We start from the raw sequence: 14,182 nt of genomic DNA, 5'->3' as shown, positions 1-14,182 counted from the left end.
ACCTTCAAAGTCCAGACACCAGGGACTGTACAAGAGTAACCCTGGCAGTAGTGAAAGTGTTAACACAGGCTTTCTGCAGTAAGGTAGAAAAAGGAAGAAATGGGATAAATTATGGCTGCGGCGGGGGGGGGGGGTTGTGACACAGGGAGTGTCACAAGTCCATTTTTTTTTTGGATTGTAAGCCTTCCAATTATAAAATACTGTGGACTGTGTCAGCTGAGTTATCTGTTGCATTGTTAAGAACTGTGATCCAAGCAAAATGCAAGATTTGTTGGGGTGATTTTTTTATTCAGTCTCTGTAGCCTAAGGTCCGTGAGACACCTCTTCTTCGTGCTCCTTACCTTCTCTTTTATGACAGTTCTGTTTTGCTGCCAAAATGAAGTGAATCTTGGATTTGGAAAGAAGCTTGTCTGACTGCCTGTCATCTTGTCTCAGCTGCTTCATGTCTGAGGCATTAACCAAAGAGGTAAATGACTGGCCCAGCATCTGTCCGACAGCTTGCCTGATGCAGAGCCAGGAGTCAAGCGAGGGTCTCCGGTTCCAGGCTCAGCACACCTCCCACTCTGCTTTTCTGTGTTGCTGAAATAATGGTGGCCTTCAGTAACTACAAGCGTTTTATTAGAGTTGGGGAGAATTATTAAGTTAGAAAATACAGGGAATATATTTAAATTTATGTTTGTTCTTCAGTCATTGCTCTCTAAGAAATCAAAGCCTTTTGCTTTGCTTATAAGACATAAGTAAATAAGTAAGTGTTTGCATTTCCACAAGTGACTGTGCTTGAAAATTACATATTTCGTATTTCTCACCAAGGAACAAAAGTACACTCACTTGAGCAAAATAATTAATACACTCTTAAACGAAAGAGAAGCTTAATCCATCAGTTTGCCAACTTAACTTCTTAGCTTCTGAAATTATCCTGAACTGGGTCTTTTTTAGCCTGCATTCGCAGATGATTCGGTGTCATTTCAGTAGCTTCTCTCCTAGTTCAATGCTGGCTCCACATTGATTATCTTCTAATTGATTATCTGATTGTGAATCATCAAGTGAAGTCAGATTCATTCAGGTTTCATAGGAAAACCAGGCACCAGCTCTCCTGTGCACATCAGGACCAAAGCGGGAAAAAGGAGTTTGAGGGTTCTGTGCTTCTGTCCAAATGATCCTGATGTCTGCATGTGCATTGCAGTTAATGGAGTACTTTCTCATAATTCCCTGGGGTTGGATGAGGGACAAATGAGAGGAGAGGGCAGGAGCTTATCACAAGGCTAAGGAGACTGGGACTCTGTGAACAGCTAAGGAGAGGGCACCCACTGAACTCTCTTCCCTCCCTCACTCATGCTGCTGAGGACCAGGCTCCTGGCAAAGAAAGGAACAGGGTCCTGGATGTAGGGGGCAACCCTGACCTGCTCCCAGGGAAGGGAGAAGAAAGAGGCAAAGGAATTTGAAGCTGTGGTATCAGGACCTCCCATGGCCACCTGCTGAGCCAGGTAGGTTGTTCACCTCTATTCACGTCAGGTGTTGACTCCCATACGTAACTTCCCATTGAAGTTACGGGTCCTGCTGGGGCCCGCCCAGCTAATAGTGCTGGCTGGAGAGGGAGTGATGAAAAGTCAGGAACCAAGTGAGACAGATGTTCTGTTTACTGTCTTTGTAAGACAGGGACCTCAGAAGAGAATGTGAATCAGCAGCTGGAAGGAATTCTGTGTTCAAGGCACCAGAGATGTTAATCCTGTCATGTATATTCACTCATTCATCACTCATGAGTGACTGCTGTGGACACGACAGCAGGTTAGAGCTGTGGATCTGCAGGGGTAGGGAAAGGATGTGCATAGTTCAGGAAGGCTACCGCTCAGGAATCTTGCATTCCTCTTGGCACCACTGGAACAATTTCTCTATGCAAAACTCTAGTCTCCCAATATTGGTTATAAATCAGATTTGTGTATTTGGAGTTTATCTCCCTACTAATTTGTCTTATTTCAGAATTGATGTAAAGAGATCTTAAGATGAATCCTCTTTAAGATGATGAATCCTTTTAAAAATAAGAATAATTTATATGCCATCTTTCCCCAGTTCATCCATTTGTTTTTAAAGTTGGCTATTCAAGGTTTTCAAAAGTGAGTGTCATTGTATTCAAATCATGTAATTACCTCTAAGAGCTAATGATTTTCCTTTCTTCTCATATTAGCACTTTATGAGATATCAGATATGTTCGCTGATTTGTTTTTCTCTGTATTCTGCGAAGTGCTTACATATTTTTTATTGGTGGTGTGTGAGAAATTATATTTCTGACTTCTCTTCCAATTTTGATTAAAAAAATTTTTTTTCCTGTGATCTTTTTTTTTTTTTTCCGGAGATCCCCCTCAGGTAGCAGTGGACATCTCAGCGGGCTAAGTGCTACGGGACAGACACTTTGTGGCAATACGAGTTTCTTCCTGCTGTTATCTGCAGAAACACCTGCCCCAATTTTAACTTGCCCACAGCACTTAGAAACAGGGACTTGCCTGATATGCAATTACATTATAAGGATACTGTGCAGAAACAGGTGTTAAAAGCTATTGGGTTCATGTCTAGTGAAAATCTAAAAATATGACTAGGGAAAGGCAGGAATAGCCTTTTTTCTTGAGGATTTGATTAGATCAAAGGACCAACTCTAAAGTATATTCTTTATTGAAATGTGTATGTTTCATTAAACATGTTAAGTATCTGTTTTATTAAAATTAATTAGAGAGTTCTAGGGTGGCTGAGATCAATATTGTCATGTTTTTTGTTTTTTGAGTTTTGATTTTTACTCCGTAGAATGTAAGTAGCATGAGGACATTTTTGTTTTGTTCACTACTGTACCCCAGAACCTGAAACAAAGTGCTTGGCTAATAACAGATGCTTGGTGAACATTCATTAAATGAATTTGGAAAAGCTTTTAGTTTAATCTTAGAAATCATCTTATTCTCCAAAGTCAGATATAATGTCCAATATTTAACCTCCAGTCAAAACATCTGGGTTTGGGTAGTTCGGATGAGTCACAGCCCCTAACCCTCAGCGTGTGTGAGATGTTACTCTTGTGCGATATGGTGAATGCTCTTTGGTTTACATCACATGAGAAAGGAGTTTCTCTGTGAGAGAGGAGGATGTGATTTGGCTGACCCTCTCCTGCCTTTCTCTGCTTACTTGGGATTTAGTAGAGCTATACTAGAGATGAATTTAATTCTCCTTAATCATCATGACTATAATGAATAAGATCAAAGTCTTTTATAACTGCTGGGTATAGTTCCTTCTTTTCAGAGAAACTGAATGGCTGTTGGTTTATCATTCATTCCCAGACATTGAGGACTCACAGCTTCTGGCTTGAATTTTTGTTAATTGTGAAACTGTTTCTTCATTATGTCAAGGCATGCCATTGTCCTTGTTGTCTCAGGGAAGAAACACCACCTATGAGTCATTGCATCCAATCACAGGAAGTGTACGCAGTGGCTACTGTGTCGGGAAATGTCTTCCCCTGCGTTTTCCGGTCAGCAGCCTGTTTCATTGGGCTGATAAGCATAAACTGGAGTGAAAGAAATTGGCTTGGTTGAAGACCAATCAGTGTCTTCACTAAGCATGTGTTCTTATATTTGGAAGACAGAATATGGGGTGGAGTGGACCAGGAAAAAAAAAGCCAGCTGTCTGCAACAAAGGCTCCTGGTGAATTTGCTGATTGCTGAGCACCTGCTCTGTTCCAGATGCTACTTGGGCTGAGAAGGAAAAAAAAAAAAAGAAAGAAAGAAAGAAAAACATACAGGAAAAAAGGCAGGAAAAGGGCAGATTTTAGTGCTGCTTGGAGAACTCAAGACAACAATTATTTGAAAGTGAATTGAAGAAATGGGTGGCACAGGTATTGGTGACTAGGCAAGTGGCTCCTTTTGCCTTTACAAAGATGATTTTGTGTTGACCATGCGCCAACAAGGAAAGCACTTATATACTCAGATTATAACTTGCATTGCATCAAATTTATATATGTTTTCTATCTGGGCTTAAATTACGATGTGTAAATATTTGGTTTACTCTAGTTAGTCTTAATTACAGATAATGAATTAAAGGCCTTTATAAGGGTAACTATCATTTCTCTTCAAACACGATTTGGTTATGTTAAATGGAATCTTCATCACAGCACAATAAAATGCTTTCAGTTCTACTTGGTTCAGAACTTGAAAAGCTGGAAGCTGGCATGCAGACTTTTAATTCACAAAAACTCAGCCTTATCTCTCAGGATCTTACGCTCCTGAATCCCAGTGCGTGTTTGTACTCAAGCACACACGAATGTCCCTTCCTTCTGAGGGCTTTTCTATGACTGTCTAAGATTCACCCCACCCTTCTCCTCTCAGCAGTCTATATTTCAGGGAAGTCCTCAAACTTTGTCTTTCCCCATGGGGTTCAGTGCAACCCTTATTGGGCCAGTGATAACAATCAAAGGCTTGTTAGGTTACAAGCATGTACAGCTCCCACTCATGGGCCCAGAGAGGCTGACTGTCTACCAGAAGTCAGCTGACCCTGTGAAGGAGTTCTCTAGTTAATACTTTTATTACTCTCTCTAAAGGGCATTTATATTAAGTAAATTCTTCTGAGGAGCAAAGAGTGAGCCACTATGGTGAGGTTTCCAAAATAACCCTTCCTGGGAGAAATGTTTTTGTTCAGAGTCTACAGTGAGGTTGACAGTGAGAGGAAAAACCTAGAAATCTATTCCCAAGACTCATTTCCTGATTTACCTGAGGTGGCACCATATATTATCCAGATTCACTGAAATGTAAATATTCATGAAATGTAAATTTTGTTATTGGTGAATTGACACTTCCAGAGTGACGTTTTAAGAGCAAAGATTTAAACTTACAGACCACAAGTCAAAAATATTTCTCCCCAGCTGTAAGACTGGACAGGGGCCTTATCAGCACCTCAGTTTACTTACTTGAAAAATGGGGATAGCAATCCCTACTTGGTAGGGGAGTGGTAAGGCTTAAATGGGATGCTTAGCACCCAGTAATGTAACTAGTAGTGGTGGTTTTGGGAAAGCTTCCTGCTAAAAACACTGTAACGAATTGTGTTGGGTGTACCTCTGAAACACTAACGTCTTCGAATAAAATGACTTGAAGGATGGAGAAGAGATAATGTTCATTGAAGCCCATGAAGAAATTCTGGTAAAACTAGAGCTAAAACTGTATTTCTTTCTCTATATTGTCACAAAACGAGTTCAGGAGGGGAATGGTGGATAGGAAAGATGGTATTATCTGTAGGAAATTGTACATAAACCTTTGTAAGAGTGGTCACAGTTTTCCCATGTTAGGTTTTTCTCTTTCTGTTTTACTTTAATTTACCAAAGATGTCTTTGACAAAGAAAAATAAGTAGATTTTTAGTTTTCCTGCAGTTCACGTATTTCTGCTATTTACCACTACCTCAGTGAAAGGAGCCTCCCTTCACTAAGAAGTGAATATGACTCAGTAAAGAGAAATTTTAGATATTGACTTCCTTTTTAAAGAGCGAAAATATTGTAGCTCTGAGAAATCTGAATTACCTACTTCACTAGAACAGTGTATGGTGGTTCCAGTCAGGCATACTGTAGTCCCCTTAACAGGTGATGACTTTACCCTCCCTCTTATAGCCCTTTCTAAAAGAACTGTAGACTCCTGCAGTTGGAGTGGGACTCAGTGATCATTCAGTGCAAAGTCTACTCACTGTACCCCAACCTAATAGGGAAGCTCCTTCACCATCTTGCCCAGGGGCAGCATCCTGTCCTGCTTTCTCTTGAACAGCTAATCATCATCTAATTATCCCACTGACTTTTCTCTTTTCTCCTTCTACTACTTTTAAGAACGATTAAGAATCCCTGATGTTTCCTCCAAAGGGTAATCTGGGATTGTGTTGGCAGTGTCTTAAAACGTCAAGGCCTCTTTGAGAGGGGCTCAGAGGTAAATGAGTAAACTACCAGGTCTCAGACTGTTGCTGGTCACGCTCACTGATTTCTCTTCCATGTCACCCAAGCAGTGGACTTTCAGGAGACCTTGTCTCTGAGTTCTCATGAAGTGTAAGTGTGTTAGGGCCACTTGGGGGTTTATGGTTTTGTGGACATGAGCTTATAGAGCAAGGGGATTTACTGGATTCATAACTGCAGTTCTCCTGGCTCAAAACCCTTTGCAACAGGGCACCACAATAATATCTGATATAATCCTTTTATGATTTGGCCCATAACACTGCTAATATTCACAAAGACTTTACAATGATCACATGTTTTTTTCTCCCTAAAAAAACCCCAAATCTCTTTTTCATTTTTCGACAGTTCTTATGTTGAAAGCATTTGGTTTTGTAACAACTGTTATAATGCATTTATTTTAAATTCCATAGAGGCAAAGGCAGCTATTCTTAATAATTTGTAACAAGGTGACTTAACAGTTTGTTTTATTGGCTCTTAATCATTCCCTGTGCCGTGTGTGTGTGTGTGTGAGAGAGAGAGAGAGAGAAGGAAGAAGGGAGGAAGGGAGGGGGGGAGAGACTTTAAAAGACACTTGGGTATTGGGTAGAAGATTGGACTTGACTATCACCAGTGATTCATTTGCTTCCCTGATTCATTGCTAGCCCTAGGTCCTAGTTCAATTTAGCACAGGATGTCCCTTGTACAGAATGTCCAGATGTTTTAAGGGGAACTTTCAGAACTAATGAGGAATGAGAAAGAGATTAAGTGCCTCAGTCTCATACTGATGAGGGCATGGGATGCAGGGGAATCAGACTATAGCACTAGGGGAGGGGGTGTGGCCAAGAGCTCTGGTGGCTTCAGTCTTGGCTCTGCCACTGTCCTTGGAGACAGTTAGCACACCTGCTTCTAGATAATGCACATTCCACAATGCTGTGATTTCCCTCCAAGATGAGGACCATGTGTCATCTGGTGGAACTCAGAATTGCTGTGGAAACAGATGGGACCTAGTTGAGTAGAATCTCTCATTGAACCCAAAAGACTCTCTTATGGGACCCTCTTTGCTTCCTTTGTTGCTTCTCTTGCCCACAGTTTTCACTGGGATCCTCCAATCCTTAGCTCACCTAATGTTCAAATGGAATCTGAGATCCTCTGAGCTGCATTTCCACAATATATGTTAACTTTCTTCTCTGCTCAGACCCCCAGCATGGTCAAGGCTTGGGTTAGAGTTCCCAAGGTGGTCAATTGACCATATGCCTAAAAACTATGGCAGTATCCTCCTCCTCCTCACATGCAAGCAGATACACACACACACACACACACACATACGTAACATGTGTATTATATATTATATACTCTATGTGTATTATATATATATTATGCCTGCTTGCATGTGGGGAGGAGATACATACATGCACACACACACTCATACAGAGGTGTACAGAGGTGTGGGGTGGTTCTTGAAAATCACAAATTCCTTGACAAATATGATTTTATTTCCCCAGCTGATTGCCCAGCTATTTTAAGCAACAAATTACTGTACAAAAAATTTCTGACAGATCCTTGAAATTCATAACAATGGACATCTAGTTTTATCTGAAATTCACTCAGAGCCTTCTATTTCTTCTGGGCATCTACAGTACAGAGATAATAATATATTCATAAAAAGTACCCTGAGGCACTTCTGTGTTGAAGAGCCTGAGAAATCATCAACTAAATTAAAGTTAGATGAGCCGAGGTTGAGTGTATTTTGTTTTGTAGTTAAGGTTTGATAGTGTATATGTGTACACTGTTGCCACCAATTATCCAGACTACAGAATACTTCACAGTAGCCAGTTCCCCAGCTAAGCAGGACTGCTGTAGGGCGATATTGTTCTTTTCCTGAATGTGTAGACACTGAGCTTCTTGCCCTTTTCCACCTACCACACTTCTCTTACTTGAATATCAAAGTGGGAAATGCTGAGTTCCTGAATCCCACAGCCTTGGAGAAAGAGCCTGTGTGTCTGTATTAAAGAGCACCCTCTGCTTGACTGCAAGTCTTATTCTGCTTTCAGTTAAAATTTTTTTAAAATCATGTTTGTTATTGTCTTTGTTTACTCCTGTTTTTAAGGTAGACTTAGCATCTTGAAGGCTTAGACTTGGCACACATACAGACTGCAGATGTGACAAATTATTTGGGGTGACAGGGTAAGACCCCAAAGTTAGAGGAGTTTGGCAGGGCAAGGAGGTTTAAAGATAAAGAGATGAGGGAGGGGGCAGAAACAGGGTCATGAAAGGGAATTTGGATGTGGTGATAGGGAGTCAGTCAAAAAAGGCAGAAGCAGCCAGTCATATTTGTGTTTTGAAAAGTCACTGATGGCCACATGTAGGGTGGATGGGAGAGGAGTGAGGTGCAAGGTGGATGGCAGACCAGCTAGGAACCAGCTGGAATTGTTCTGGGCTGAGGATGAGAAATGTCAATTATGAATATTTAGGGAAGCTTGATTTCTCCTCTGAAATAAAGGAACTGTGAAATTTCCTTTCTTTTCTTTTTCTTTCTTCCTTTCTTCCTTTCTTCCTTTCTTTCTTTCTTTCTTTCTTTCTTCCTTTCTTTCTTTCTTTCTTTCTTTCTTTCTTTCTTTCTTTCTTTCTTTCTTTCTTTCTTTCTTTCTTTTTCTTCCTTCCTTCCTTCCTTCCTCCCTCCCTTCCTTCCTTCCTTCCTTCCTTCCTTCCTTCCTTCCTTCCTTCCTTTCTTTCTTTCTTTCTTTCTTTCTTTCTTTCTTTCTTTCTTTCTTTCTGGAATGAAGAACTGTTTTCTTATAACCAGTTCTTTTCTAAGTTATTGTGTAAAGTTGGCTTGTTTTCAAGCTGGGCATGCTTTTATGGATTTCAAAGGGGGAAAGATCCACATTTGCTGTTCAGGACTGAACCAAACACTGGGTTTCTTCTCTAAAGGAAAGAGGGGAAGGACCTCTTCCCTCTCTCCTTTACTGCTGGCAAGGAGAGGACTGTGTGTGCCCTTCTGGGTTGGGTCCAGAAGGTCCACTTCATAAATAGACTACTGCCAGCATAAGAGCGCTTTTCCATCCCCAGAATTCCATGCCCTCCTTTTCTGCTGTGCGCTTCCTGAACAGGAGACTCATAACCAAGAAACCTGTCCTTGACGAAATCTCTATTCAGCGAGGAAACAGTGCCAGCAGATAAATAATTATAAAAAAGAGGGCATTGTCATAAAAGTTAAAGTGTCTGTAGTAAGCACTCTGCCTGGAGATGCCCTGGAATTGTCTGCAGGTGTGAGCTGGGTTTTGAAGGGCACGCAGACGTCCCACCTAGGGGAGAAGGGGACGGACATTCCAGTTGCCCTGTGAAGAAGGCAGAGCGTCCAGATGATAGCAAAGATCTGATCACTCCTGATCTTGAAAGACAGCCTCTCAGGACGTTCTCCCAGATGACCTGACTGAGCTCCAGTTGAATGGGTTGTAGAGCAGTGGTCTCTATTTCCCCTTTTCAGTTCTTGGTTCTTTTTCTTCCTTTCCATCCTGTTCTATGATTAGAGATGTGACACGAACTTTTTAGAGATGATTTCTCCTAGAATCATGCTTAGTGAATGTTCCAGTTACTCAACTGGTTACCTCTTGTGCAGTCCTTACACGAGATATTACAGGGAAGCATGATTGTTTCAGACCCATTCACTTAGGATTTGGGATCACTTGGACTGGGAAGAGTTTGATTATTTATGCACTATGAACAAAGGGGTTTGCCAAATAAATTAATCCCCTGTTAATTCAGATTTCAAGAAGGATACCTAACCTAATTATAGAGAAAGTGAGGTGTTTGTTTTTTGTTCTGTTTTTTAAAAGCAGGTTCCAGGATACTTAAAAAAAATAAATTCTGCTATTCATGAAAGCATCTCTAGTAGGAGTTTTAATTGTTAACTTTTTTAAGCAAGCAAGACATGAATACATTCTCATTTTTTAAAAAAGCAAACAAGACAGAAATAGCTAAAACAAAAGATATACGTCCCTTTTACCAACCAAATATGTTTGTAGCTACCTTTTTTCTATGCATTTCCAACACACTTAATGACATACAGTTTTGTGCTCTTAAAAAATAAGATCAGCTTAATCTGTAATTAGCTCTCATTTTATAACATTATGCCTTGGGGAGAGTCCTGTGAACATGGACATATATCTGCTTCATTCTTTTTAACAGCTGTATAATGTTCCATGTTATGGCTATACTGTGATTTACTTATTCATCTCCCTGTGAATATTTAGATTATTTGCATTCTTTGTTATAACAATGCAACAGTATCTGTTTTTACTCAAATATTCGTGTCTATGCACAAGTTTCTTCCAACAGGATTTCTGTCAGTAAATTCTTGGTTAGCAGTTGGAGTCAATGTTTATACTGGAAGATAACAAAATATTTTTCTTTAGAAATATTCAATTTTCTTGCAAATTATGATGCCTTTTCTATAAATAGTTAGGTTAGTGACATCTTTGTGGAGCATTGCATGTAGCCACTGTGTAGGATGGTGTCAGCAGTTTTATTATGAACCCTTGCCAAGGGCAGTGTCAGGAAAGAGCCTTCATATCACAGAAGTAGAAATTAGTTCCTAGTTCTTTTTTCTCCTTCCTATCCTGACACAAAATGGGAAGTTCTGTAGGATGGCTTGTATAGTCATTTAAACAGCCCTGATAAAGCATGAATGCACTCTCATTTAAAAATAATAATAAGACAAGACAGAAGTAGTAGGTGGGATCTAGAAGAAAGAGATGGCCCCCCTTTATTCAGTAAAAATGATTTGAGGAAACTGGAGCCGTTCATTTCCTGTATTGTTTCTTTGTTTCCTCTGTGTACTTCTCTCTGTCTTCTTTTTTTCTCTGCATGAATTGTAACATTTCTTTCAGCGGTTATTAAGCCCAGATTAAAGCTATGGGGAAGTGTGTGGCTGGGTATAGCCACTATTTGGTGTCTCGAGATGACACAAGAAGGTAAAGAAATGGGGGTACACTTTGACCATTACATCCGTTCTCTTATAACCCCAAAGGGGTTATTTATGGGATTTGAATGCCAAGCCTTTCCATTGAAATGACCTCTCTAATATTTAAATGCTGGTTTATGTTTTCTTTCCAGGATCTAACATGTTCTCCAAAGAGAAAAATTCTTATCTTCATATTTCTGTTCTGTTTTTTCTGTCTAGTTTTAATGCGTAAGTAAAAACAAGGAATGATCTAAATCACTCAAAATTTTCAGACCAGCAAGATGTCTTGTAAAAAGAAAAAAAAAAATCTCCCAAATAAAAAGGCAGGAGAAGGCCAAATATCCATCAGCGGGGAATGGGTTGAGTGCACTTTGGTATATCCAAATAGTGTAAAATAGAAAGAGGATGCGCTCATCCTACCAACACAGAAGGATTTCCAGGATATTACTGTTGGGTGGAAAAAACAAGATGCAGTGAGTGTGTAGAATAATCAAGTATTTCTGTAAGAAACAGGGAAAAGTAATTTATATTTGTATTTGCTAGTATTTACATAGAGAAACTGAAGGTTACACAAGTAAGACTTTTCATGGTATACCTTTTTAAAGTGTCCGAATTTTTGAATTAGGACTGTATTACCTATTCAGAAATAAAAATAAATTTTAAAAGGAAGTTTTACATTGCTCAGTAAGATCTTGTTCAAGCCTGCTGTATATGTGACTCCACCTCTCATGTGTGAGCCTGGGCACCTTTTGGGGTAGGGTCAATTGCAAGACTATATATTTTGAGGAGAAAGGGGATAATTCTATAATTAGAACATGTATGGCAGTTGAAATTCTAACTACTTTGGTAGCAAGATGAAAAGGCAAATTTTGTATCTAAACTGTTTCTTTAGCTTATTCAGACTTCTTGGATTTCTTCTTTATTTTTTTTCCCCAAAGCAATTGAAAACCATTAAAAAAATGCTTTTTTCTTCTTTTAATTTTTTTATTGAAGTATAGTTGATTTACATCATTGCATTAGTTTAAGGTGTACAACATAGTGATTCAGTTTTTGTTTTGGTTTTTGGTTTTTTTTGCAAATTATGTTCCATGATAGTTTATTATAAGATATTGGGTATAATTCCCTGTGCTGTATAATAGGGCATTATAAAATGGTAAAAGGATCAATGCAAGAAGAAGATACTACACTTGTTATTAACATATACTCACCCAATATAGGAGCACCTAAAATACATAAAGCAAATACTAACAGACATAAGGGAGAAATTGATGATTGGCTTAAAACAAGATGTTCTTGTTTCACAGTTTAAATCCCTTGCTGATGCCTTGGTGAACATAGTGAGGAACTGAGCTCAAACTGTAGTCTTAAGCCTGTTTGTTGTGTCCTGGAGAGAGTGTTATAGTCTGTGCTTTTTTTTTTTTTTTTTTTTTTTTTTTTTTGCAGGAGCAGGAAAATTCAGATTCGAAACATCCCTCCTCACCTGCAGTGGGAGGTAGGCCAATGTCACTTCTGCATTTGTCATCTTCCTGCTCTTTCCTCATTTTACTTTTTAATGGGTGAGCAAGGCACTTTCTCCCTTTTTTTTTTTTTTTTTTTTGTAGTTCCGTTTCACATTTAGGAATTAGAGGTCCTCATACTTTCCTGTCTTCAGTGCCCTAATGTGCATGAGCTGCCCTGAGTTTGGGGTCCCTTTCATCATGTAGTATGTGCACGTGGACCCCTCATGTTCTGTCTTCTCGGGCACCAAGCACCAACAAACAGACTGTGAAACAAAATGTATACCTTGCTTGTGATTTTTGTCTTAGGATTTTGTAAAAGATTTTGACCTTTCCAAATAATGATTTTGGGAGAAATAAAATAAATGGAAAATGAATAGAAATAGCAGGTTCTTTGTTAGTTTGAGCAGCTTTTTAAAAATTTTGAGTTAGTTGCTGTGAATAACAGTTAAGATGTATTTTTGGATCTGTAGAACTTCTTACAAGATTGTTACCTTAAAATAAAATAAGATAAAGCAGACTATGAGGAGTGGCTTTATTGCATTATTTAAAAATATACTGCCCCACGTTCCCCAACTCAAACAAAATCAAAATAGCCTTAAAAGAAACAAAATGTCTTGTCTAACGTTTTCATTACTTTAAGGGAAAAAAAAACTTTTTATTGTGGAAAATTTCAAACATACATATCCCATTGCTTTGTAAAATAAGGGGACTTGTAAAATAAAGGAAAACTGAAGAAAGAATGGTTAAATCTTCCAAGAAGGAGAAGTGTTCTTTGTACTTTATTCTGCTTCTCATTTCAGTATGTGGGTTCCACCGTGATGAATGTGATTGTTAACAGTTACTAAGACTCCAAAACTCTGCTGTGTTTCCTCAGTGAACAGATTACTTGGGAGCTAATAAGCAAATGAAAGTTCTGTATATTTATCCATTTCTAGTTGGTTTTATGGGAGACTTGAAATTCTGACAATGAAGCTTCTTTTTCAGGTATTGGACGGACTTTTGGCTCAGTATGGGACAGTGGAGAATGTGGAACAAGGTAATAAGTGATGGCATTAGCCTACTGATTTTTGAGAGGGGTATTACCTGTTACTACTTTTTGGATGGGTCAAATCCAAGGGCAAAAAATAAGCTCAAATTCCTTTAAAGCAAGCTTCCTAGAGTATATGTTTGTATATCTATGTATGAGAGATGTCTTTATCTATCTACACCTGTCTTTTCAAAGAATGATTTTCATGCTGTTTTTCTTATACTCTGTAATGTACTCAAGCACTGGACAAATGCTGTCAGGCTGGGGTAAGCCTAATTCACTTGGAAGTAACTGGATTTACACTATTACAACTTTCCTCTTCCTCATTAAGAACAACAGATTCCTAATGTCTTGGACCAAGTATTTCTCACGGAGTGGGACTCCTACAGTAGAACCACCTGGAGTGGTTGTGAAAATGTAGATTCCTAGGGCTCACCATCGATACACCTCACCATAGACAAAGTAAGACTCTGGAGAAAGAGTTCATGGACCTGTAATTTAAACGGGCACCCCCAATGTGCATACTCATTTGAGACCCTCTATCTTAGGAACAGTGTTATAAATGCCCAGAAAACACATATTCCTCTTCCTGCTGCCATTATTTTTTTCTTCTAAAATATGAAACGCTATGATTTTAAAGGGAAAAAAAGGCAATTGAAGCTGTTATCTTATATAGCTCTTTAAGACTCCCCGAAAAGTAGATTCCAAGCTCCTGATAGGACAGGCAGTAACATGTGATAAAGATTATTTTTGCATTGAC

General features: G+C 39.1%; 1 protein-coding gene across 2 annotated transcripts in view; it reads left to right on the top strand.

The window, feature by feature from the left end:
* IGF2BP2 (insulin like growth factor 2 mRNA binding protein 2) overlaps positions 1 to 14,182 on the top strand; it is a 146,727-nt gene that overhangs the window by 92,619 nt on the left and 39,926 nt on the right. For both annotated transcript variants that reach the window (XM_031452753.2, XM_010976161.3), the window contains exons 3-4: positions 12,340 to 12,388; positions 13,380 to 13,431. In XM_031452753.2, coding sequence (XP_031308613.1) covers positions 12,340 to 12,388; positions 13,380 to 13,431 — 101 coding nt within the window. The remainder of the gene's footprint in view (positions 1 to 12,339; positions 12,389 to 13,379; positions 13,432 to 14,182) is intronic.

Source organism: Camelus dromedarius, chromosome 2 (assembly GCF_036321535.1).
Source record: "Camelus dromedarius isolate mCamDro1 chromosome 2, mCamDro1.pat, whole genome shotgun sequence".
Taxonomy (NCBI): domain Eukaryota; kingdom Metazoa; phylum Chordata; class Mammalia; order Artiodactyla; family Camelidae; genus Camelus; species Camelus dromedarius.
This window is presented reverse-complemented; position numbering and strand designations above follow the sequence as displayed.